We start from the raw sequence: 24600 nt of genomic DNA, 5'->3' as shown, positions 1-24600 counted from the left end.
CAGTGGCTCACGACTTGCAGTCTGCCAACCTGAAGGGCATATGCACTTATTTTGCTTTGTGTCCACTAACTAGTCCTCAAATTTCTATTCCACAATTCAGCACTTGTAAATTTTCAAAAACAACCAATGCTTTTGAAAATCCAAACACACTACAACCACTACCTTCTCAGGCCTATTCCTCTCCCTGGCAACTTTATGAAGGGGAACTAGAATTAAATTAGACAAAACTAAATATGACATATTATTCTGGGATCTGAACTGTCCAGCAATAATATCAACTGGGATCATAACAAAACGTTCACATCCCACAAGATTATTCTTCAAGCTGATGCTAAACTCACACAAGTCTTGCTAATCCGTCATTAATACTTGTTTATTGACACTTGTAAAGTAATACCTTAATTTATTTTTTTAATCCTAGTTTTAAAATTCTTACATGATCTTGCTCTTAATTGCTACAACAATCTCCCCAACTTTCACAACCTTTGAGTACTGGGAAACTTGCTGTCCACTCTGGTTTCTTGAATAACCCATGATCTTTCTTTATCACTATTTGCGGCTTTGCCCTCAGCTGTCTGGGCCCAAAACTTCAGAGTTCCAGATCTACAACTTGTAAATACCTTATGATGTTTCATTGCATAAAACCATTATATAAGTTGTTGCTGTGGTTGAACCTTTCCACCCTTAAGATGTGCCTTGCAACCTATTATTTTGACCCTTCAAAAATTTTAGTCATCTACCCAAAAATCACCTAACATTTGCTCAAGATCAAATTTTGCTTTATCAAAATCTTACAAAGTGCCCTATGATGCTTTATTATAGTCCAATGCACAGTTACAAACCTGACTTCATAACTATCTTTCAGTTGCAATTTCAGAAGTAGATTAATCAAACACTTGTTTGCCCTTTTCTAAATCCATGCTGATTTAGCTAATTTATGTGGGTGGACTGGCAAAGCTGGTGTCCTTCTCCTTAAAAAGAAATGAGGAGAGGCTTGACCCAGGTGTTCAAACGTCATGTGAGTCTAGACAGATTCGATAGACAAGCACTTTTGTGGTGCAGTGGTGTCTCTATCTCTGAACCACAAGGCCTAGGTTCAAGTCCCACCTGCTTCATAAATTTGCAATAATAACATCTCTGAACAGTTTGATCAGAAAATAACCAGAGGAGAGATCGAGAAATTGGCCTCTTGACAGAACAGTCATAGAGAAAGACATTGAATTACAAACAACAAAAGGAAAAAACACTATCAACAAGTGGTAATGTTGTAGAATGAACTGCTTCAGGGTAATGGAGACAAAGTCTAACAGTTTTTCAAATGGAATGGGATGAGTATTGGAAGAAAAAAAATGCATAAGTAGCGGGAATGTTTGGGGCTGGGATGCATACCTTTGACTCAACAATTTGACCAATCAATTAAAAAGTGACCTGTAAAGTCAAAAAGCATGCATATCAATTTTAAGAGTTTGCAAATTAGATTGATCAGCAAAACAAACAGGATCATTTACCAGTTGTCCAAAAGGAAAGAATCATAGAAGCCCTACAATGTGAAAACAAGCCATTCAGCCCGTTGAGTCCACATTAACCCTCTGAAAAGCATCCCACCCATACCTAACCCTCTACCATATACCCGTAACTCCGCAATTCCCAATTCTCAATCCACCAAATCTGCATATATTTAGACAAAAGGATCAAAAACCTGATGTAGATCAACATTATCAGTTAAGTTGTTAACTTCAACAAGGAATGGAGAGTCAAAGACCATGCAGTGCTCACTTTCCAAAATGCTTGCACAAAATTCAGCACTAATTGCTCTATCACAGGCCCAATGCAAAAATCTTAAAGACAAGCACAGGTATGGCAAACTGTGCACTAAACTAATATCAAGCAAATTTAAAACAAAGACAGCAAATCACTGGAATGTTTGGAATATCCAAACTACAGGAGAGAAGTATACAGTAAATGGCAGAACAGTTAGAAATATTAATATTCACAGGGATCAAGGTGCACAGGTCCACAGTTCCCTGAAAGTGACAACACAAGTGGATAAACATAGATGCATACAAAACAGGTGCAGGAGTGGTCCATTCAGTCCTTCAAGCCCACACCACCATTCAATTTGAGCATGACTGACCATGCAATTTCAGTATCGCCCCATTCCAGCTTTCTTTCAGCTACAAGGACCACATCTTTGAATATATCTCCCTTTGAATATATCTAATAAGCTGGCCACAGGTTCACAACTCTGAGTGAAGAATTCTTCCGTGTCTGTCTTGAATGGCTTACCGCTTGCTCTTAAGACTATGACCCCTAGTTCTGGACTTCCCAACAATTGGAACAATCTTCGCACATTTAGCCTGTCCAGTCCCTCAGGACTTTGTGTTTCTGAGATCCTTCCTTTAATCGTCTAAATTCCAAATGAACCCATGCTCAGGAGCCAAATGCTGCCATACTCACCATCTTGGATTGTGTGGAACCTTGTCAAAAGTCTTTTGACAGTCCATATGCACAACATCCACTGATTCACCTTTATCCACTCATATCTTCAAAAGTCCAGAAGATTTGTCAAGCATAAATTTCTCTTTAGTGAATCCATACTGACTTGGACCGATTCTGTCACCACTTTCCAAATACTGTTATTACATTTTTAATAATTGACTCCAGCATTTTCCCCACCACCAATGTCAGGCTAACCAGGCAATAAATCCCCATTATCTCTTACCCTCCTTTTTTTAAAAAAATGAGGTGACATTAACTACTCCTCCAGTTTAGTGAAACACTTCCAAAGCCTACAGAATGCTGGAAAATGCTCACCAATGCATCCACTATTTCTTGGGCCACTTCAAGTACTCTGGGATGCAGAACATCAGACCCTGGGGATTTATCAGGCTTTAATCCTACCAAATTTTCCAAATATCATTTCCTGACAAAAAGGAGTTTCTTCAGTTCCACCTTCATGCTTGGACCCTCTGTCTCCTAGCATTGCCAGTAGGTTATTTGTGTGGCCCTTAGTGAAGGCAGATCCAAAGTATTTGTTCAACTGGTCTGCCATCTTTGTTGTCCATTATGAATTCACTTGACTACTGTGAGGGACATATTTGTCTTCACCAGTCTTTTTCTCTTCAGGTAGCCATTTTCGTCTTCAACAGTCACAGCATAGAGTACAAAAATTGGCAAGTCATACTGCAGCTGAACAGAACTTCAGTTCGGCCACATTTGAAATATTGCACACAGTTCTGGTCGCTACACTACAAGTAGACTTTGGCAGAGTACAGAAGAGGTTTACCATGATGTTGTCTGATCCAGATGGTATGAACTAGGAGTACAGATTAAATAAGCTTGGCTGTTTTCATTTCAATGCCTGAGGCGGAGGGTGACCTAGCATTGATAAAATATAGATACTTGGAATTTTCTTTCTACCCTGGCGGGGGTGGTGGAAAGTTCAGTTACTGGGAAACATTGATTTAAGGTAAAGGGGTACATTTAAGGATATAAGAAACTTTTTTTTAAAACATAGAGGCTGGCAAAGAGTCTAGAATATGCTGACAGAAGAGGAGATGGTAAAGGCAGACAAAATAGCAAGGTTTAAGAGGCAGGGAATAGAAGAATACGGACTGTATACTGTACAGGGAAATGGTTTGTGGTTTAGAAAGGCATTGTGTCAGAGTCATGCGTAGAGTAAAACAGTTCAACCAGTCCACTCTGAACATAATCCCAAATGAAAGCAGTCCCACCAGTCTGCGCCTGGCCCATATCCCTCCAAATCTTTCCTATACAGGTACTCACTCAAATGTTGGCACAGGATTGGTCCGCTGATGAGCCTGTTCCTATGTTGTACTGTTCTTTGCTTTTTTTAAAAAGAACAAAGTGCCAAACGCTGTCATTTGGCACAAAACACTCTAGTAATCAATACCCAAGTTGAGTTGGTCAGGTGATCAATCACTAACAGCAAAGGTCCTGCCAGGAAATTTCAACAACCATGTTATAAAATCAAATCTCTGCTGGTCACGGTGTTTACACTCTATCAACAACTTCCCTTCCATTGAGAGATTTCAATTCCTAATTAATTTTTGATTCAAATCTTTTGGGTGTAGAAGATGGTAATCAGATTATATAGAAAATAAGACCAGGAATAGGCCAGTTAGCCTTTAAGCTTTTGTCTTGATGGTTGAGATCATGAATTTTGAGGATACTCAGTTGCTGCAGTATATTTCATAAATGAAACACGTTGCTGCTAGTTGTATGCTCAGTGGTGGAAAGGGGTGAATATTTAAGATAATGGATGGGGTATCACTGAAGCAGACTGCTTTGTTCTGGACTACATTAAACGCAGCTCTTAATGGAGCTACAAGGAGAAAGTGAATACTGCAGATGTTGGAGATCAGAATAAAGAGTGTGGTGCTGGAAAAGCACAGCAGGTGAGGCAGCATCCGAGGAGTAGGAGAATCAATGTTTCGGGCAAACGCCCTTCATCAACTCTTGCCTGAAACGCCAATGCTCCTCGGATGCTGCCTGATCTGCTGTGCTTTTCCAGCACCACACACTTGACTCTTAATGGAGCTACCCCCAACCATCTGAGAAGTCAGAGTGCAGTTACTTATCACAGATTGCCCAGCTTCAGATGTGCTCTTGTGCCCACCCTGTTTACACGGTTTGTCCAGTTCCGCTTCCAGTCAATTGTAAACCCCAATGTGTTGATGAGAATTTCAAGAAAAAGTACAGATGGAACAATAAAGGCGGACCTGTCAAGCGACATCCATGTGTCATACAATAGTAATAAAAATCTTGAATGCATACTTACAAAACTTTTTCAAATAGACAAGTGAAGCATTCTTCTTGCTCTTCCTCACAATCCAAAAGTACCTACCTTCAACACTTAAGGAACTCATCTTTGATTCTAAGAAATCAAATAACGTGCTTGGTGCAGATGGCCTTGCATTTGTTAAATTGTCATCATCTTCAGGTCTTGACCTGCCTCTACCTCTTCCTTTTCCTAAAGGAACGTCCAACAGATGAAAGTAAACTAGTTAAGAAAGAACACGTAATACTGTGCATTAACCTTCAATACATTAATATATCGTATACAGGTTATTATTTAAACAATATTTTGGAATCACAAAGAATGGCTCAGGTCTTCTAAAAATGGTAGCAGCTAAATTAAAAACATCTGATGTACTATTCAGTCTCAGAATAGTAATAGCAAGCCCTCATCCACAACATTTAAAGATTTAGAGATAACAATGTTCAATTGTTCGGGCTCCAGTAATTTTTTTTATAGATCGAATGAACAGAGAGTGTATCATCTTATACCTTCTCTCCCTTTCAAATCCATATCTACTCTTCATTGATGTTCATTGGCTTACACTGGTTTCCAAGGTAGCAGATCCAATATTCTCCAACTCTTGAATATTTGAAAATTGATTAGCTATTGTGGATATTGGGTTGAGAAGCAATCAAGTCAGCATGGTTTCATCAAGAGGAGGTCATGCTCGACAGCTCTGTTAGAATTCTTTGAGGAGTCAACAAGTAGGTTAGACCAAGGATAGCTAATGGATGTTATCTATCTGGACATCCAAAAGGTCTTTGATAAGGTGCCATACAGAAGGCTGCTGAGTCAGATAAAGGCCCATGTGTGTTCGAGGAAAGGTACTAGCATGGATAAAAGATTGGCTGTTTGGCAGAAGGCAAAGAGTGGGGATAAAAAGGCCCTTTCTCAAGACGAAAGCTAGTGACTAGTGGTGTTCCACAAGGGTCAGTGTTGGCACCACAGCTTTTCACTTTATACATTAATAATTTGGATGAAGGAACTGAAGGCTTTCCAGTTACATATGCAGATGATACAAAGATAGGTGGAGGGGCAGGTAGCATTGAGGATGCAGGGAGGCTGCAGAAAGATTTAGACAGGTTAGAAAAGTGGGCTAAGAAGTGGCAGATGAAATACAGTGTGGGAAAGTTGAGGTCACGCACTTCGCCAGGAAGGGGAGGCATGGACTATTTTCTAAATGGGGAGAAAATTCAGAAATCTGGAGTACAAAGAGGACTTGGGAGTTCTAGTCCAGGATTTTAAGATAAACTTGCAAGTTGAGTCGTAATAAGTAAAGCAAATACAATGTTGTCATTCATCTTGAGAGGACTTGAATATAAAAAGCAATGTACATCTGAGGCTTTAGAAGGCGCTGGCCAGACAACATTTAGAGCATTGAAAGCAAATTTGGACCCCATACCTCAAGAAGGATGTACTGGCCCTGGGGCAGGTCCAGAGGTGGTTCACAAGAATGACCACAGGAACAAAAAGCTTAACATGTGCCTTTGAGGGCTCTGGGACTATAGTTTAGAAGGATATGGGGGGGGATCTGATGGAAATGTACAGAATTCTGAATGGCCTGGACAGAGTGGAAGGTGGGAAGACGTTTCCATTAGCAGGAGAGACGACGACCCCCCGAAGGCACAGCCGTACAGTAAAGGGAAGACCTTCTAAAACAGAGGCAAGGGGAAACATCTTTAGCCAGAGAGTGGTGAATCTGTGGAATTCATTTCGATAGAGAGCCTGTGGAAGTCAGGTCACTGAGTATATTTAAGAGAGATAGATAAGATCGTGATTGCCATGGGGATCAAGGGTTATGGGAAGAAAGCGGGAAAGTGGGGTTGAAAAACCTATCGGCCATGATCGAATGGCGGAGTAGACTTGATGGGCCAAATAGCTTAATTTCTACTCCTTTGGTCTTACAATCTTAATTATGCGAATTTCAGTATATCTGATGGAAGAGTGTGGAGAGGCAGATGCAACCCTGATAATAAAGTCATGATACAGGCATAAGGATGAAACAGTGGGAAAGATAAAGGAAGGAAGGATCCACATTTGGAGAACCTAGGTGTTGAAACATCTCAGGTAGGAAATAAGAGCTTTGCACAAAACTAGGGTCTGGGCAAGGGGAGAGAAAAATAAGAGGCAGGAGTCAAAATAGCCATAAAAAAAGTCATGGTCTTCAGTAAAAGAGCAATCTAAGTACAATTACGCAGAACAATTACATGAGAAATGGACAGAGAATTTAGCAACGGTTATGGGGCATAATATCCTGGGGAAAAAGTTAAGCTCATCTGCACAAAGCATTCATGATAAAATGGGTTACTTATTAACACAGATAAAACTAATAGGTTTAACCTGTCATCATAGAGACATGGTTATGGAGTGACAAAGGTTGGAAGAGTTCAGGATACTTCATTTTAAAAACAAACATTTACACAAAATTGAGAAGGACATGGGTTGAAGATATAGGATACGAGATAGACAGGCAGCAGGAAGAGCCTTAACATGAAAAAAAATTGATCAGAATCAATTTAAGTGGAGGTAAGATGTAGGGAGCAGAAAGCAATCACATGATTAAATCACAGACCTCCAAAAGGGGCAGCACAGTGGCTCAGTACCAAGGACCCAGGTTAGATTCCAGCCTTGGGTGACAGTCGGTATAGAGTTCATACTTTCTCACGTCTGCATGCATTTCCTCCGTGCGCTACAGTTTCACCCACAACCCGAAATATCATAGAATCCCAACAACATAGAAGTAGACCATTTGGCCCATTGAGTCCACATTGCCTCTCCGAAGAGCATCTAACTAAGACCCACTCCGACCCTATCCCTGTAGCCCTGCATTCCCAGCTAACCTGCATATCCCTGAATACTACCTGGCAATTTAGCATAGCCAATCCACCTAACTTGCACATATTTGGATATGAGAATGTGCAGGTTAGGTAGACTGGCCATGATAAAGGCAGGGACGAGAGGATAGGGTGAGGGGGTGGATGCTCTTTGGAGGGTCAGTGTACTCTCGATGGACTGTATGGGCCTGCTTCCACATTACAGAAATTCTTTGATTAAAAGAATAGTGATCATGTTAGGCAAAGTTTGAGACATAAAAGATAATCAGAGGGTTAGATAGGTTGGACAGTGACAGCCTTTTTCTTTGGATGGCGATGGATAGCATGAGGGGACATAGCTTTAAATTGAGGGGTGATAAATATAGGACAGATGTCAGACGTAGGTTCTTTACTCAGAGCAGAAGGAGCGTGGAACATACTGCCTGCAACAGTCGTAGACTCGTCAACTTTAAGGGCATTTAAAATGGTCATTGGGTAGGCATATGGATAAGAATGAAATAGTGCAGCTTAGATGGGCTTCAGATTGGTTCCACAGGTCAACGCAACATCAAGGGCCGAGGGGCCTAAACTGCACTGCAATGTTCCCTGATCTAAAGTGTTGTTCAGGAGGTTTGCAGTGAATGCAACAAGGATAATATGGAAACCAGAGCTTTAATCTTCACAAAGGTGATGTAAAACAAATGCGCACTACTAGGGTGGAGTTTAAGTTCATTCATGATAGTTTTCTAAATAGTTGGGGAAGCTCAGTCATAAATAGGCTCAAAGCAAGAGAAGGAAAGATTTTTAATCTCTGTGAATGACATCAAGAGCTATGGGGATAGTGCAAGAATATGACATTGCCATACAGAATTGTTCAAAATCTAGAATGCTGGAGGAAAGGCCAACACCTGCCTTTATGTTCCTAATAAAAGTGGTAATACCATGGCTAACAAGAGAAACTAAAAGTTAACATTACATTAAAGTCTTTTAAAAAAGCATTCAAGAAATAAATAAGCTTGAAGATCAAGAGGATTTCAGAATTTAATGAAGGATGACCAAGAAGATCATAGAGCGACACGTCAGTCTTACAGACTTAATTAGTTCAGACATGAAAATAATTAAGAAAGCTGCGCAAAAACAAAGCGAGACACTGAAAAATAAACATATCTTTTAAAGAAAAAAAAGAGAAATTACAATGAAGAATAATGAAATGGCAGAGACACAAAATAAATGCATCAGTTTTTATGGTTACAGGGCACTTAGAAAATCAATGAGGTAGTCATCTCAAATGTACAAAAGAGAAACAGTGTTTGACAAATCTGTTGATAGTTGTCCAAGGTTGACAACTCTCAGGAAAGATGTGAAAGTATTGAACTAGAGGCTTATGAGAATGGTTCCTGAGACAAGGAACTTTAGTAATGAAGATAGATTGGAGAAGTTTGTTCTGCTTTTTTTTGAAGAGCAAATCAAGAGGAAGTCTGCTGGAGGCCTTGACAAGGAGGAGAGGTTTGAACAGGGTTACTAGGGCTTCCACTCATTAAAGGGTCAAGAACAAGGGGACAGATTTAAATGAAGGAATACAAGAAACAAAAATATACTGCTGTGAAGCTAAAAGTCTTTTCTCAGGTTATTAATGGTTAAGGCCTAAAATGCACTGCCTTGGGAGTGTGGTGCATGGTTGATGAAGTAGACACGTTGAAGGGAATCAGGCAAGTTTGATCTCTGTGGAAAGCCAGCAGAAACATTCTGGGCTGAACAGCCTCGTTCTGGGCTGTACAAATTCTATTTTACATATGATGAAATTATGAAGATTCCTAGTTTCTCATCAGCCTATAAACCGAAACAAGAGATGAACGAATAGTTGCTGCAAAGCAGTAATAGCGAGAAACCTTGTAGTCAACCATTATACTTTCCCATCCACTCACAGCAACAGTAAAACAGTTGTCTCTGCTTACAAATATCTCCATTTCAACCCACATGCAGAACCTCTGGAAACATTAGGTCCCAGCATGTGCCCTCTATTACACCAGTTTTGGCCTCCAATGGATTCTGTACTAAAATGGAGGTCATCAGTCATCGGAGCCCAACGTTTTCTTTACATACAACTTGTAACTTTGACATCACTTTCCTCCTTTTCCACAAATCTCAAAGTCCATCTTGAACCACACATTCCGTCACCTCCCACAACTCTGGCTCTGTTCCATTATATTCTTGGGAAGTTCACGACAATGCAAGCTGGCAATTATCCGAGTGGTTGTGGAGCCTTACTCTGCATTACTGAGAGCCGCACTTAACCTATTCTAACTGACGCTTGTGTAACAATCCTTCAGTTCACTACTCTTCTCTCCCATCTAATATGCCTGCACCTCTTAAATCATTCAACATTTGTGGCTCCAGAATCATCCTTGGAAACCTATTTCACACACTGATGGCTTAAGAACCTTTCAATAGGAATCTGAAATTTGCATCGTTAAACAAATGCCCCATTTGTTTCGTCATGAAACATAGCTTGGTATATTTTCCATTTATAAGGTAAAAACAAGGACTGCAGATGCTGGAAACCAGATTCTAGATTAGAGTGGTGCTGGAAAAGCACAGCATGTCAGGCAGCATCCGAGAAGCAGGAAAATCGATGCTTCGGGTAAAAGCCCTTCATCAGGAATAGAGGCAGAGTGCCTGCAGGGTGGAGAGATAAATGAGAGGATGGTGGGGGTGGGGGTGGGGAGAAAGTAGCATAGAGTACAATAGATGAATGGGGATGGGGTTGGGGGTGATAGGTCAGGGAGGAGGAAAGGAAGGCGGAAAGGAAGATAGGCAGGTAGGACAAGTCATGGAGACAGTGCTGAGCTGGAAATTTGGAACTCGGGTGAGGTGGGGGAAGGGGAAATGAGGAAACTGGTGAAGTCCACATTAATGCCCTGGGGTTGAAGTGTTCCGAGGCGGAAGATAAGGCATTCTTCCTCCAGGCGTCAGGTGGTGAGGGAGCAGCGGTGAGGGAGGCCCAGGACCTCCATGTCCTCGGCTGAGTGGGAGGGGGGAGTTAAAATGTTGGGCCACGGGGCGGTGTGGTTGATTGGTGCGGGTGTCCCAGAGATGTTCCCTAAAGCGCTCTGCTAGGAGGTGCCCAGTCTCCCCAATGTAGAGGAGACCACATCAGGAGCAACGCATACAATAAATGGTATTGGTGTATGTGCAAGTAAAAACTTTGATGGATATGGAAGGCTCCTTTCGGGCCTTGGATGGAGGTGAGGGAGGTGGTGTGGGCGCAGGTTTTGCAATTCCTGTGGTGGTAGGGGAAGGTGCCAGGAAGGGAGGGTGGGTTGATGGGATAGTTTATAAACTAATTCTTCAGTTTTAAAAATTCAATTCTCATCCTTGTGCTGCCTTGTGAGCATTGATATCCGATGTATATCTTTAGAGCTAGAACCAGATTTGATGAGGATGCATCATTTTTGAAGTAGAAATGAAACAAAAATCATTTTATAAAGGGATGCTGATACTATTGATGAGGATTCAGTCGCCTCAAATTACACTTCAGCTATTTTTACATATATACACGTACACAATAATGCAGATTTTACCTCTTGCAGGTGGATTATGCATTGCTGGTGGTGCTTTGTTGCTGTTGATAAGGAAGTTTAATGCATTTTCCAAATTATTGCTGTGATCCATTAGGGCCTGTCTTGCTTCTTCTTTGCTGAAACCCATTTCAGTTATGTTCTGTAAAGCTCGCTCATCAACCTACAATAGAAAAGACTGCTTTAAAGACCTGAATCATACCAGACTCAAAGCATTCTTTATTTTTCCACAGATGCTGTACTATTGTAATGTCCTGCTGAGTTGCTCCAGCATTTTCACATAATCACAATTTTCTGTTTTTATTTCAGATGTCCAACATCTGGGGTATTTTGCTTTTACATAAAATATACTTTTGGTCATTAATGCTCAACATAGAAGTGCTGGACAGCATTTTATTACACTGCAGCTGTATTATCAATTCCTAATCTTGAGTAGATTTCAATCCTCCTTTTGATATTAGTATCTCCTCTGGAAAGAATTAATCAAACCAATGTATGTCAATTTTTAAAGGAACAGAAACTGACATTTTTTCCAAAAGAACGTCTGTGAAAGAGTTCTTTCACACCTGCACTTGTGGCACTGGCATCACCTTAGCTCTATGTGAGATATTATGTTATAAGATATCATATTATAAGTTACCTTTATTAACCCACTCACCAGCTCGCCAAATTCATTAATACCAGGTTCCTGTTTATTCATTCATAACCCTTTACTAACCTGTTATTTACTATAATATGGTTTCATAATTCATTCATTCATAAAACTATGGTTATGTAGTATCCAAACTCAAAATCCCTTTCAAACCCATTACTGCATTTTTTTTAAACTACAAGCTTGTATTACACTTGCTACAATCAGTATTAAACTCGGAATCAGTGTAGCATACAGAAAAATACCATCTCTACTAAGTCTCTATGAAACATTATAAAATTAATCAGCCCATACCAACTATTTCCTGGATCTGAGCAGATTAAGTACCTGTTAAATATCTTTTAACTGGGTCCTTATCCCTTTAAGAAACTAACTGACAAAACAGTCCTTTATGAAATTGCATGAATGAATGGAAGTTATACTGGCAAATAGTAAATAAATCTCACAACCCAGCTGCGGTAATCAGTTTAATATCCTTTATTCTTTTATTAAGTATAGGAACAATTTTTAACTTACTTACATCATATAGACCTAGCATTTTGCTAATATTTACTAACCTAAAAAACAAAAAGGACTAACAACACATTCTAAGTATGCAAGCAGCCCAGACAGACATCCCATCACAAGTAGCAGCCAGCACTTAGAACATGTTTTAAACCATCTCCTGTCACCCAGGACAGAAGCCCTGCAAACCTTTGTGTACGAGAGATAAAAAGTATAACACCATAGTAATGGAATTTTAATATATGTAAGAACTGTGTATAAAAAGGGCTCCTGTAAGACCGTAGTTTGGAATTCGACTGCTGCCTCAAACTTGTGCTATGAATGCTGAATAAGAGGCTATGTTCACCATTCACTGATTTCGGTTGTTATAACTTCTCAGAAAGCGTTCTTTCACATATGCACTTGGGGCACTGGCACTACTTCAGCTCTATGTGTAAAAGGATTCTCTGAAATTAATCCTGATCAATTTCAAACCAATGCTCAAATGCACAGGGACGAAAAGTACAAAATCATGTTACATTTTTAGGCCTTTGCTCACCACAGTATTATGAAATGTTTTGAGTGCCGCATCCAAAAATCACTGTTGCAAGCAAGTTCCAATTCCCCACGCCTTACAGCATCTCAACTACAGGCATAGTAACATGGCTAGGTTAATGAAGAAAACATGACTGCCACTCAGCATCAGACACAGGAATTATTTTCTATTTTCATATTCAACAAAACGATAAAGCATTGTATTTCAAAGCCGGATTTCAGATAAAATGTCAAGCTAATTTCATTCATCAAGAGGCAAATAATTATCAGCACTCTACAGGCAGAAAACTAGTGCAGCTTTTTGTAAATACTAAATTTGGGTTGTACTACAAATGACATGTTGGTTTTGGAAGATTCAGAAAGTCAACCATATAATGTAGGTTTCCTAGCTTCTGAACCGCTCTCACTCCAGAAGACTCCGTGAGTCTCTAATTACTGATGAATTGAATTGAACTGAACTGAATCATTGTCAGTTGCCTTTTACAGTGAATAATACAGTAAAAAAACAAGGGAAAGCTTCAACTGTCACCACAATCCAGCACCCTTTGAACAGCTTAGTAACAAAAAGATGTATTTGAAAGAGTATATTTTTGGGGAGGGATAGCATTATTGCTACACTATTAATCCAGAGACCCAGGTTTGAATCTAGCCAAAGCAGATGGTGGTATGTGAATTCAATAAAAATGTGGGAATTAAGAGTCTACTGCTGACCATGAAACCACTATCTTTTGTTAGAGAAATCCCATCTGGCTCACTAATGTCCTTTAGCAAAAGAAACTGATGTCCTTACCTAGTCTAGCCTACATGTGACTCCAGGTCCACAGCAAGGTGGTTGACTCAAACGGTCTTCTGGGAAATAAGGGATGGACAATAAATGTTGGTCAAGCCAGCACTCCCCATATCCCGTAAATGAATAATAACAAGAATCCTCAGCTGACACACCAACAATACCTGCACCTCCACCCCTCTTCCATTGTTTCGCCGCCACCTGCACCAGACCTATCAATATAGGAGTCACGACCACTTTGCCACTGGGCCCACTTCGCTGCCATCAATGCCAGCTCCTGTACTGAACCCACGCTCACCCCCCATAACCAGGAGTCTCTGGCTCCGGGCCTACCGCAACCAGGAGCTGCTTCCATCATCTTGGCAATAACCAGGAGACACCTCTCTGGGCCTGTCGTCACCACAATCAGGATCTCTAGATCCGCTGTTGCCTCAATGATGCCTGCAATCTACGTTCCAGGCATACTATGCTGCTGCCACCATCTCGCCAAAACCAGGAGGCCCCACTCCAGGCCTACTGCAACCAGGAGTCCTGGCTCCACTGCCAGGCCAGGATGATGCTGCTGCCTCACCAAGAGTCCCACTCCGACCACCCTCCTCCAAGCTAATGCCTTACCGGCACTGCCATCTTGATAACTCTGTTGCCACTGCCTCCAATTGCTTGAGGTGCTTTGTGGCCATTGCTGACCCCAAATGCCAGGACAATGTTCTTGCTGCTGCTCCCATCACTGGGAGGAGCCGGTGTGCCATTACCACCGATTAAACCGCCGCAAACAAAAAGACAAAATGAATGAAAAAACAGAAGAAATAAAAAAAAAAGAGGTAAAAAGAAAAAGAAAGTAGACAGCAGTGGATGAGTCCTGTGCTCAAGCCAGCACACAGCCCTGTTACTCTGCTGCCAACATCTCCCTTGATTCAACACCTGGTGATCTTTGGAGGATGGATGAAGGTAATGCCACAAAAATGACAACGCAAGCGGTTAGGCCTCTCTCATTAAAAGTGGAACCTGTCCCACACTTTTGTGGAATACACGTTTATTGTCCACTTTGCAGCCTGAGTGTTATATAGCATTTCAGCATGAACTGCTTCATGATTCAAAAAATTGGGAGTAGTAGTAAACACTTGGCATAAAGTTGCACACATGCACTGTATCACCTATTTGCAAATATCTGAGTGTGTAATTTAGTTATTATTTCCATAAGTCTGGCACAAACAAACACTGCACACACCTTTGTTGGGTGAAGTACTTTTTTTGTATGTAATCTTTGCTTATATCTCTCTGAAGCAGTGTAACAGCAACATGGAGGGAACAGGAGAAAAATGCTGCAAATGGATGCTACAAGATAAGGTGAACTTCTAGGCTAAATCGCAAGCTAACATTTAAGTTAACTTACTTAGAAAATAACTGAGTTAAAATTATCAATTTTACCAAAAACGTTGATGATCAAATACGCAAGATTGAATTAAATGAATGAGACAGGTGAAGGAAGGATAGCAGTGTGTCACAGATGCCACATCCAGGTGGTTATAAAGTAGCCACCTTCCCCTCCTGATGTCCTCAGCATCAAGAGTGCCAGTTTGATTCATGCCATGTTAGATCAAGAAGTGCCAGTAGGCTTCAGATAATGTAAAGCCTTTGACATTGACAAAATTCCTGCAAAGGCAGTGAAGACTCAAACTCCAGAACTAGTCATGCCCTTGGCCAAGCTGTTCCAATACAACTACAAGACTGGTGTTGAGTGTGTGTTGCTGGAAAAGCACAGGAGATCTGGCAGAATCTGAGCAACAGGAGAACCAATGTTTCGGGCCAGAGCCTTTCATCAGTAAAATACAGATTGTTCTTCTATAATGCATCTGTTGTGTTCCTCTGCAATTTCACGCTACAGAAAGTTGCGCTATGTAAAACCCACTCTAACCGTTCAGCAGAAAGTTCAGATTATGCAATTCGTCCACAATTCATCAGTTGCATTATAATCAATTCATGCTGACAAAATGCACATTTTAGAAAAACTACCTGTAGATTGTCTCACATGCAATTCTAGCAGCAGGAGGAGAACCTTAGCTTTTAGTTGTAAGAGTGGGGAGTACGAACTTCCACAACCAGCTTCAAGACCCCAGCAACTGTTACTGAAAGCTAACATTTTTAAAAATTCTGATTCTGTGGCAGCTTGACTCCACCATTCAGACTGCCTCTATTGTTCCAACTTCTAAAAATAAAACCATGAGACCTCACAACCTGCTTACTGACATGAAGCTGAACGCTCAGCACCTCTGTCTCAAACACTTCATTTGAAAAGAACCAAACACACTTCTTAATGCCATACATTCGTCACAGCTATCAAGTAGCACTTGCAAAAGAATAACATTCTTACTGACAGTTTGGTTTGTAACAGTTCCACTCAGGTCCTGATCTCAGACTTGGTCTGAATATAGATAGAAGAGCTGAACCCCAGAAACAAGAATGGCTGCCCGCAATATCAACTCAGCATTTGACTGAGTGGGGCATCAAGTAGCTCAAGCAAATTTGGACTCAACAGTAAGCACCAGGAAACTGTCATCTGTTGTCATGATACCTGGGCCCAATCATTTTCATCATTTTCATCAGTTTCATCATTATCTGTCATGCCTGAAATGGGGATATTTGCTGACGATCGTGCAATGTTCAGCATCATTTGCAACTCTTCAGAAATTGAGTCAGTCCACGTTCTTATGTAGCAAGGCCTGAACAGCATCTGGGCTTGGGCTGAGCAGTGGCAATTAACATTCACAATCCCAATGATCTATCCTGGTCCATCCCTATCAACATTACAGTAAGGAAAGCACACCAATGCCTCTACCCGCTGAGGAGGATAAGAAAATTTTGCATGTCCACAATGTCTCTTGCCAATTTTATAGATGTACTGTAGAAAACATCCTATCGGATGCATCACAGTTTGATCTGGCGATTGGTCTGTCAACACCACAAGAAATTAGAGAGTGTTGCAACTGATACCCAGTTCATCACAAAAACTAGCCTTCCTTCCATTGACTTAGTCTACACTGCTTTGGGAAAGCAGCCAACATAATCAAAGATCACTCCCATCCCAGTTATATTCTCTTCCAACGTTTGAAAACACATACTAACAGATTTAGGAATAGCTTCTTCCCTGCTGTTACCAGACTAATGAACAGACCCTTTATAATATGAGTTGATCTCCCTCTACACCTCCTCTGTAGTTGTAACACTATATTCTGCATTCTATTTCACTACCGTGAGATATGATTTGTCTGGTTCACACCCAAAACAACATTTATCACTATCTCGGTACACGTGACAATAGTCAATCAAATCAAATATCAAGAAATGGCCATAATGAACAAGGGAGAATCTAACCACTGTCCCTTGACATTCAACAGTACTGGTATCAGCAAAGCCTTCACAAAGATTACTACTGATCAGCCACATAAGTACTGGATCCACAAAGGCAGGCCAGAGGCTCAGAACTCTGCAGCAATTAACTCACCCCCTGGTTCTCCAGTGCCTATCTACCATCTAAAAAGGCACAAGCCAGGCATAATGGCACACTTTCTCCTTGTCTGCAGGGGTGCTGCTCCAACAATATTCAAGTAGCTTAACACTGCCTAGAACAAAGTAGACATCTTGACTGGTACCGTAACCACCACCTTCAACGTTCATTACCTTCACCATCATCAATGCACACTGACAGCAGTGTATATCCTGAAAGAGAAGATGAACTACAATCAATTACTCACCAAGGCTCCTTCAACAATAACTTCCAAATGTGTGATGTCTCGCACTCAGAAAAACATAATCATTAGGAACCCTTAAACATTAACACCTGATTTGAAGTGATGTCCAGCTGGATCAAACTGGACACACCACAACCCATTCTACACAGTTAATGATTGCCAGAGAATTACCTACTCAAGTTTCTACTTTTCACCCACGCCTCTTTTGCATGTATTATAGGTCAGTAAAATAGTCCAAAAAACTGCCCAGAAAATCAGGTATATAACCACATAGCTCTACATCTCTTGACAGCTCCATGACCGAAAGCATCACAGTGTTTCTCCACAAGGGTGTACTGAATGAGCAGAAACATCAAATTTAAGATTGGGAAAATAACTCATTGTCCTGTCACAAACTCCACTTCCTTGCTATCAACTCCATCCCTGGAGTTATACTTATAAAACTTATAACCTTGATATATTTGACTCAAGGTGACTGACTCCATATCTGTACTATCAGTAACTCGACTTATTTCCATCTTCACAAATCTGCCTGAATCTACTCCTGCATTCGCTCATCTGCTTATGAAACCCTCATCAATAACTTTGAGATTTTATACATGTCTATTCTAACACGCTCCTGGCCAGTGGAAACAAATTTAGAGTCAGACATGGAAGATAATTTCACGGAATTCATTCAAAACAGTGCTCTTGGTTTGTACTGCAAGTCATCAGACATGTCCTATTTTTGATCAAAGATTGTGCGGTATTAAGTTCATAACTTGGGAACAAAATAGCCCCCAGGAATGAAAATACTATTAATTTTGTTCTCAAGAGATTAGCCAAAAGAACTCTATGAAGGCAGAGCAGGAAAAATTGCACAGACAATAAGACACAGGAGCAGAAAATAGACCATTCAGCCCATCAAATCTGCTCCACGATTCAATCATGGCTTCTAAGTTTAAGTTTCTTCCTGTCATCCTTGATACTCAAGAATCTCAGTCTAAAATAAACTCAATGACCTGGCCTTCACAGCTTTCTGTGGCAATTCTATACATTCACCACTCTGACTGAAGAAATTTCTCCTTAACTCTATTCGAAAGGTCATCCCTTTATTCTGAGGCTGTGCCCTGTGTCCTAGTCTCTTCCTACCAATGGAAACATCATCCCATTATCTGCTCTGTCCAGGCCGTTCAGCATTCTGTATGTTTCAATTCGATACCCACCATCATCCTTCTAAACTCCATTGAGTATAGACCCAGAGTCCTCAAATGCCCCTCACATATTGAGCTTTTCATTTCTGGGACCATTCACATGAACCTCCTGTGAACTTGCTCCAGGGCCAGCAAACTTTTCTTGATATACAGGGCCCAAAACTGCACAGAATACTCCAAATGTGGTCTGACCAATGCCTTACGAAGTCTCAAGTACATCCCTGTTTTAAATTCAGCCTCTCAAAATAAATGCCATCTTTGCATTTGTCTTCTTAACTACTGACTCAACCCTGCAAGTTTACCTCGAGAGAATCCTGGACTAGAACTCCCAAGTCTCTTTGCACTTCAGACTTCTGAATTTTCTCCCCATTTAGTAAAGAGTCCATGCCTCTACTCTTCCTCCCAAAGTGCATGATCTTACACTTTCTCATGTTGGACTCCATCCGCCACTTCTTTGCCCACTCTTCTAACGTGTGCAAATCTTTCTTCATCCTCCCTACCTCCTCAATGCTACCTACCCCTCTACCTATCTTTGTACCATCTGCAAATTTAGTCAGAATGCCATCTGTTCCTTCATCTAGATCGTTAGTGTATGAAGCGAAAAGTTGTGGTCCCAACACAGAGTCTTGCTGAACACCACTAGTCACTAGCTGCCATCCTCAAACGGACACTTTTACCCCCACTCCCTGCTTTCTCAGACAGCCAAGCTTCAGTCCACACGAGCACCTTGCTTCTAACACCATGGGCCCTTATCTTACTCAGTAACGTACTAACACTATATTGGACAAACAAAGAAAACTAGCCACCAGGATAAATGAACATCAACTAGTCACAAAAAGACATGACCCACTCTCACTAGTATCCTTACATACAAATGAGGAAGGACACCACTTCATTCTATGATGTGCCAGAGACGCAAAAGAATTCCTAGAAGCATGGCATTCCAACCGGAACTCTCTCAACAAACACATTGATTTGGATCCCATTTATCACCACTTGAGAAAAAGAACAGGAGATGACATAACCAATCCAAGGAAACCTAAACAAATAAAAAGCAGGGTATACCACTGGTGCTTCACCGGAAGCTCACTGATGATATTACCTAGTATGGTGACAAAATATCTGAAACCAAACCTTCCAGCTCAGCAAGCAATTTATATCCAGAAAAGACTGCATGGCACCTTGTCAAAGGCCTTTTTGAACTCTAGGTGTATAACATCCATTGGCTCTCCTTAGTCCATCCTGCTAGTTACTTCCTCAAAGAATTCTAGCAGATTTGTCAGACATGACCTCCCCTTGATGAAACCATGCTGACTTTGCCCTATTTACCATACACTTCCAAAGTATTCAGAAATCTCATCCTTCACAATGGATTCCAGGGTATTATCCACAGCCGAGGTTAGGCTAATCAATCTGGAATTTCCTGTCTTTTGCCTTACTCCTTTTTTAAACAGAGATGTTATGCTAGCAATTTTCCAGTCCTCTGGGACCCTCCCTGACTCGAGTGATTCCTGCATGATCACCACTTACACCTCCACTATCTCTTCAGCTATCTCTCGGAATTCTGGTGTGTAATCCATCCAATCCAAGTGATTTATCCACCTTCAGGTCATTCAGAATAAGGAAAGGGAGAAGCACTTAGCTAATTATTGCATCTCTATTCAGAAAAAAAACCCCACAAAATACTTGTTGGGATGTTGTGGGAATTTAAAAATAATCCAAACAATTTTCTGAACAAACTGGGACTAAGAGCTGACAAATCCATTGCCAGTCTAAATCCTGCGGTTTTACAAGGTGGCAAATGGCATTTATGAGTTGCAAAATAGAAAACATTACCCACTATAAAAAAAGTGGGATGAAGAAAACAGTTAGTAATAGGCTAATGAGCTTAACATCTATAAATAAAACAAACAACTGCAGAACTGGAGATTTAAAACAAAAACAAATTGCCATTCTGATGAAAAGTCATCAGACTTAGAACATTAACTCTGTTTTCGCTTCCCAGATGCTGCCAGACATTGGTGAGGCCACTTTGGGAGTACTGTGTACAATTCTGGTCACCCTGTAAAGGAAGCATGTTATTAAATTGAAAAGGGTGCAAAAAGATTTACAAGGATATTACCAGAATTGGAGGATTTGAGCTATAGGGAGAGGGTGAATGAGCTAGGGCTATTTTCCTGGAGCATTGGAGGCTGAGGGGTGACGTTATAGAAGTTTATAAAATCATGAGGGGCATACAGAAGGTCTTTTCACTAGGGTAGGGAAGCTCAAAAGTAGAGGGCACAGGTTTAAGGGGAAAGATTTAAAAGGGACCCGAGGGGCAACTTTTTCGCATACATGGTGGTGGGTTTATGGAACGACCTACCCGTGGAAATGGTACAAGCATGAACAGTTACAAAATTGTATAAGAATCCTGGAATACCTACAGTGTGGGGGCAGACCATTTGGCCCATCAAGTCTACAATGACCTTCTGAACAGCATCCCACCTCTCCTTCCCTCCTCTTCTCCCCAACCCTATTTTTATAACCCTATATTTCCTGTGGGCTATCCATCCAACCTGCACAGCCATGCAGTTTTAGAAACTGAGCATGAATGTTGAGAAAATTTCAAAATATCTATTGCTCTTGGTAAAAAGTACTATCTGCAGAAAATTTCCATCTTTGTGACTGGATTTAAAAGACATTTGGACAGGTAAGTGAATAGAAAGGGTTTAGACGGATATGGGCCAAACACCGGGACTTATTGAGTTTGGGAAACCTGGTTGGCATGGACAAGTTGGACCAAAGGTTCTGTTTCCATACTGTATGACTATTACCACCTTAAGTTTCTCCAGCAATTTGAGATTAATGCCAATTTTGGGAGAAAATACACTATAATCTATAATTAGGAACAGTGATAATGGACACTTAAAAATAAGATGAATCACAGCCATTTCCCCTTTTTACTTTCTGCAGTTGATTTAATATCGTTGTAAAATCCAAACGAATAGTTAAGTAGGTTTTTCACAGATAACAACAATTTGTGTTGTAAATTACACCTTTTGTGAAGTTTCAATGTAGCTCCACGTCAAAAGCATTACCAGGAACATGGCAAGAGTGATATAATCAAGCCACCAATGAAGAACTCTCAGACAACAACTAGCAAGTTAATTGCACTTGGTTCTCTTCATTCTTAATTAAGTTTTACAGAAACCAAAATGGTTGGGACACTCCCTTTACAAGCATCTGTATTATAGCAAATATTTCATTAACCAGCTCCCATGGCCAGGAGTGTGCCGGTTGTTCAAGTATTATGAATAACCAAGAGGTCCACATAACTGCAATAAACCCTGACCAAGCCAAGCTTCATGACCTCAACATCCTTAAAAAAAATCGAAGTAAAACATTAACACACTCCCTAAAGTCAATGTAAATATACACAGAAAATAATAGAAAAGTAATTCAGGGGATATACACATCACTATCATACTTTATTCAAAGCATAAATATTCAGACATCGCTGTATATCACAACGACGTATTTTTTTTGCCAGTTTATCAAGAATGCCAGTTGAGAAGGTGCCAGTTAAAACAAAAGTTACTGTAATAACATTAAGTCTTGGAATCAAATTTATAGAAAATAAAAACAAAAATGTGGATTTTTCAAAATTAGGTTACATTTGACAAAATTCATGCTCTGAAGTTTAGCAACAACACAAGTGAGTGTACCCCATCCATTCAAGCTATTATATACACATGTACAAAACGATGGACAGTAACTGGGGGGAAAATGAATCCAAGTCAATTATTTTACTCCTAATAGATGCATATCCACAGTTAACTGCAGTGCCTTCACTGTATAAATTCCAGCAAATAATGAATTATCAAAACACACTTTAAAACCTTGACTAACTTAATTTTCTAAGCCATTCAACCAGTTTACAATTATGAAATTCTACTCTTTGGGAATTTACTCTATGAATGCTGATCACTAAATTTCTAAGTATACTCAAGTGGTTCAGAGTCCCAGTTTGACAGGAACTGTCATTGCATTATTACATTAACACCATCAATACAAGGAAAAAAAACTGAAGTAAATGCATTATTTTACATAAACCCTAAAAGCTTACCAATTCTCGATATACTCCTTCAGGTTTCCCATCTGCCTTTGTATACTTTTCCTCTCTATTTTTCTGGAAAGGATCCTTGTTCTTGGTACCTGCACCACTCGAATTCAAATTGCTCCGGACATTGCTTCCTCCACCAAATATCTTTGCCTTGGTTTTAAGAAAAAAAATATTGGCAAGTTTTCAAAATCTATTGCTTGTGACCTTATTGATTTAAATGCAGGGATCTGAACAGATTCAAAATTATTCCACTTGTAGATTTTGCCTAATAAAGCAGTGAAGTGCACGCATTTCTTCACAACTACAGATGATAAAGTGCAGGCTCAAACTTATTTCTGTAAATAGAACACGTTTAGCTAAAGAAGCAACATTCATCAACAGTAAAGTTGTCAGAGTTGCTGAGTTCTATGAATGTAACTTATCCTGAATAAACTGAGTTTCCAATGTCGGTGGGCTCCAAAATACATCAACTTTTGGAAAGAGACCAAGATTACAACATTTGAAAAGATTTGTAGCTCAGGATGAGGTTCTGGATGCAGGCTTGCTCGCTGAACTGGAAGGTTCGTTTTAAGAAATTTCATCACCACTATAACTACTAAGCGGGCTGTACCACTAGTGCTTCATCTAGAGGCTCACTGAAGAGGTTACTCGTATGGTGACGAAACTTCTGAAAACAAACCTTCCAGCTCAGCGAGCAAACCTACATCCAAGATCACAACTGCTACTCTGTTCAAACGTGACAAGAATTCCAGGTGGATCAAATATCCAAATTAAAGGGTAGTTTCATGTGTGAAGGACGATTCTTATTTGTAAATGACTGTTTTTAAGTGAGTTCTCAGTTGTTGGCAGCTGGCTGAGAAGATCTTTTTAATCTTGACAGCTCTCCAGTGAAGGTGGCACAACTTGTTGGGCTGTACATCAGAAGCAAAATATTGCCTCAAGTAATAGCCTTCTGTGTATCTCGCTGTTATCTCTTAGGAGCTGATGTTTGGTGATTAAGTGCCATTATGTTTGTGACTGGGTACCAAACTCCTAAGTATTCCTGTTAATAAAGTAGATTTCCATAAAGGCTTTGAATTTGCCTTCAAAACATTTCCTTTAGCCAAAAATAAAACCAAAAATAGAGTAAGCTAAAGAGACAATGACCACAAGAAAGATTTTGGATGAATTATACCTGTAGACATGCAAGTCCATGGTGGAAACAAGTCAAAACATTCCTTACCCATCAGACTGGAAATCTGATAGTAATGTTAAGATGCTAGAAAACATCAGATGTATTTGTGGGCTAAGTCAAAATGAAGATTGAGATGAAATTGGTCAAGTGAAATGAGCCAAGACATTTGCTGCAAAAGGATGCAACAGAAGAAAAGCCAGTAACACAAGTTCAATAACTCAAGATATTCTGAATTCCGAAGCTCATGTGAGTAGTAGCAATTAAAAAAACTGTTCCTTCAAAGTAAACCTATTGAAACCTAATTCTGCCCAAAGTAAATGTAACTGGACGGGTATATAATCTCCATCTGCATCTGCAGTTACTTTCAACAACAATTTCTAAATATGACACATCACATCGAAACAACGGAGAAAAATATTTGTCAAGAACCTAATACTGTACCTCCTTATTCTTGCTAATTTCTGCAATAGCAGCAATCCTTTGCTTTTCAAATTCATCATCTCCACCAGTTTTTTGTGTGTTAGAAACCTGTAATGTTTTCCTCTTATCAAGATCTCTGCTATCAACTTGATCACGTGTTAAGCATTTCTGCAAAGGAAAATTTGAATGAATACAAAATGAAGGTGGTCAAATAAAGTGCATAAAAAAGTTTACCTGCCACAATAATTTTGGTGGCTGAAAAATAAATT

General features: G+C 40.2%; 1 protein-coding gene across 5 annotated transcripts in view; it reads right to left on the bottom strand.

The window, feature by feature from the left end:
• tdrd3 (tudor domain containing 3) overlaps positions 1-24600 on the bottom strand; it is a 135564-nt gene that overhangs the window by 68857 nt on the left and 42107 nt on the right. For all 5 annotated transcript variants that reach the window (XM_072578190.1, XM_072578188.1, XM_072578191.1 and 2 more), the window contains 4 exons: positions 24353-24499; positions 22741-22887; positions 11217-11376; positions 4868-4993 (listed from right to left, as the gene is read on the bottom strand). In XM_072578190.1, the coding sequence (XP_072434291.1) occupies positions 4868-4993; positions 11217-11376; positions 22741-22887; positions 24353-24499 (580 nt within the window). The remainder of the gene's footprint in view (positions 1-4867; positions 4994-11216; positions 11377-22740; positions 22888-24352; positions 24500-24600) is intronic.

The sequence above is a fragment of the Chiloscyllium punctatum genome, chromosome 9 (genome assembly GCF_047496795.1).
Source record: "Chiloscyllium punctatum isolate Juve2018m chromosome 9, sChiPun1.3, whole genome shotgun sequence".
In the NCBI taxonomy this organism is placed as follows: domain Eukaryota; kingdom Metazoa; phylum Chordata; class Chondrichthyes; order Orectolobiformes; family Hemiscylliidae; genus Chiloscyllium; species Chiloscyllium punctatum.
The sequence above is the reverse complement of the archived record's forward strand: the minus strand, read 5'-3'. Positions and strand labels throughout refer to the sequence as shown.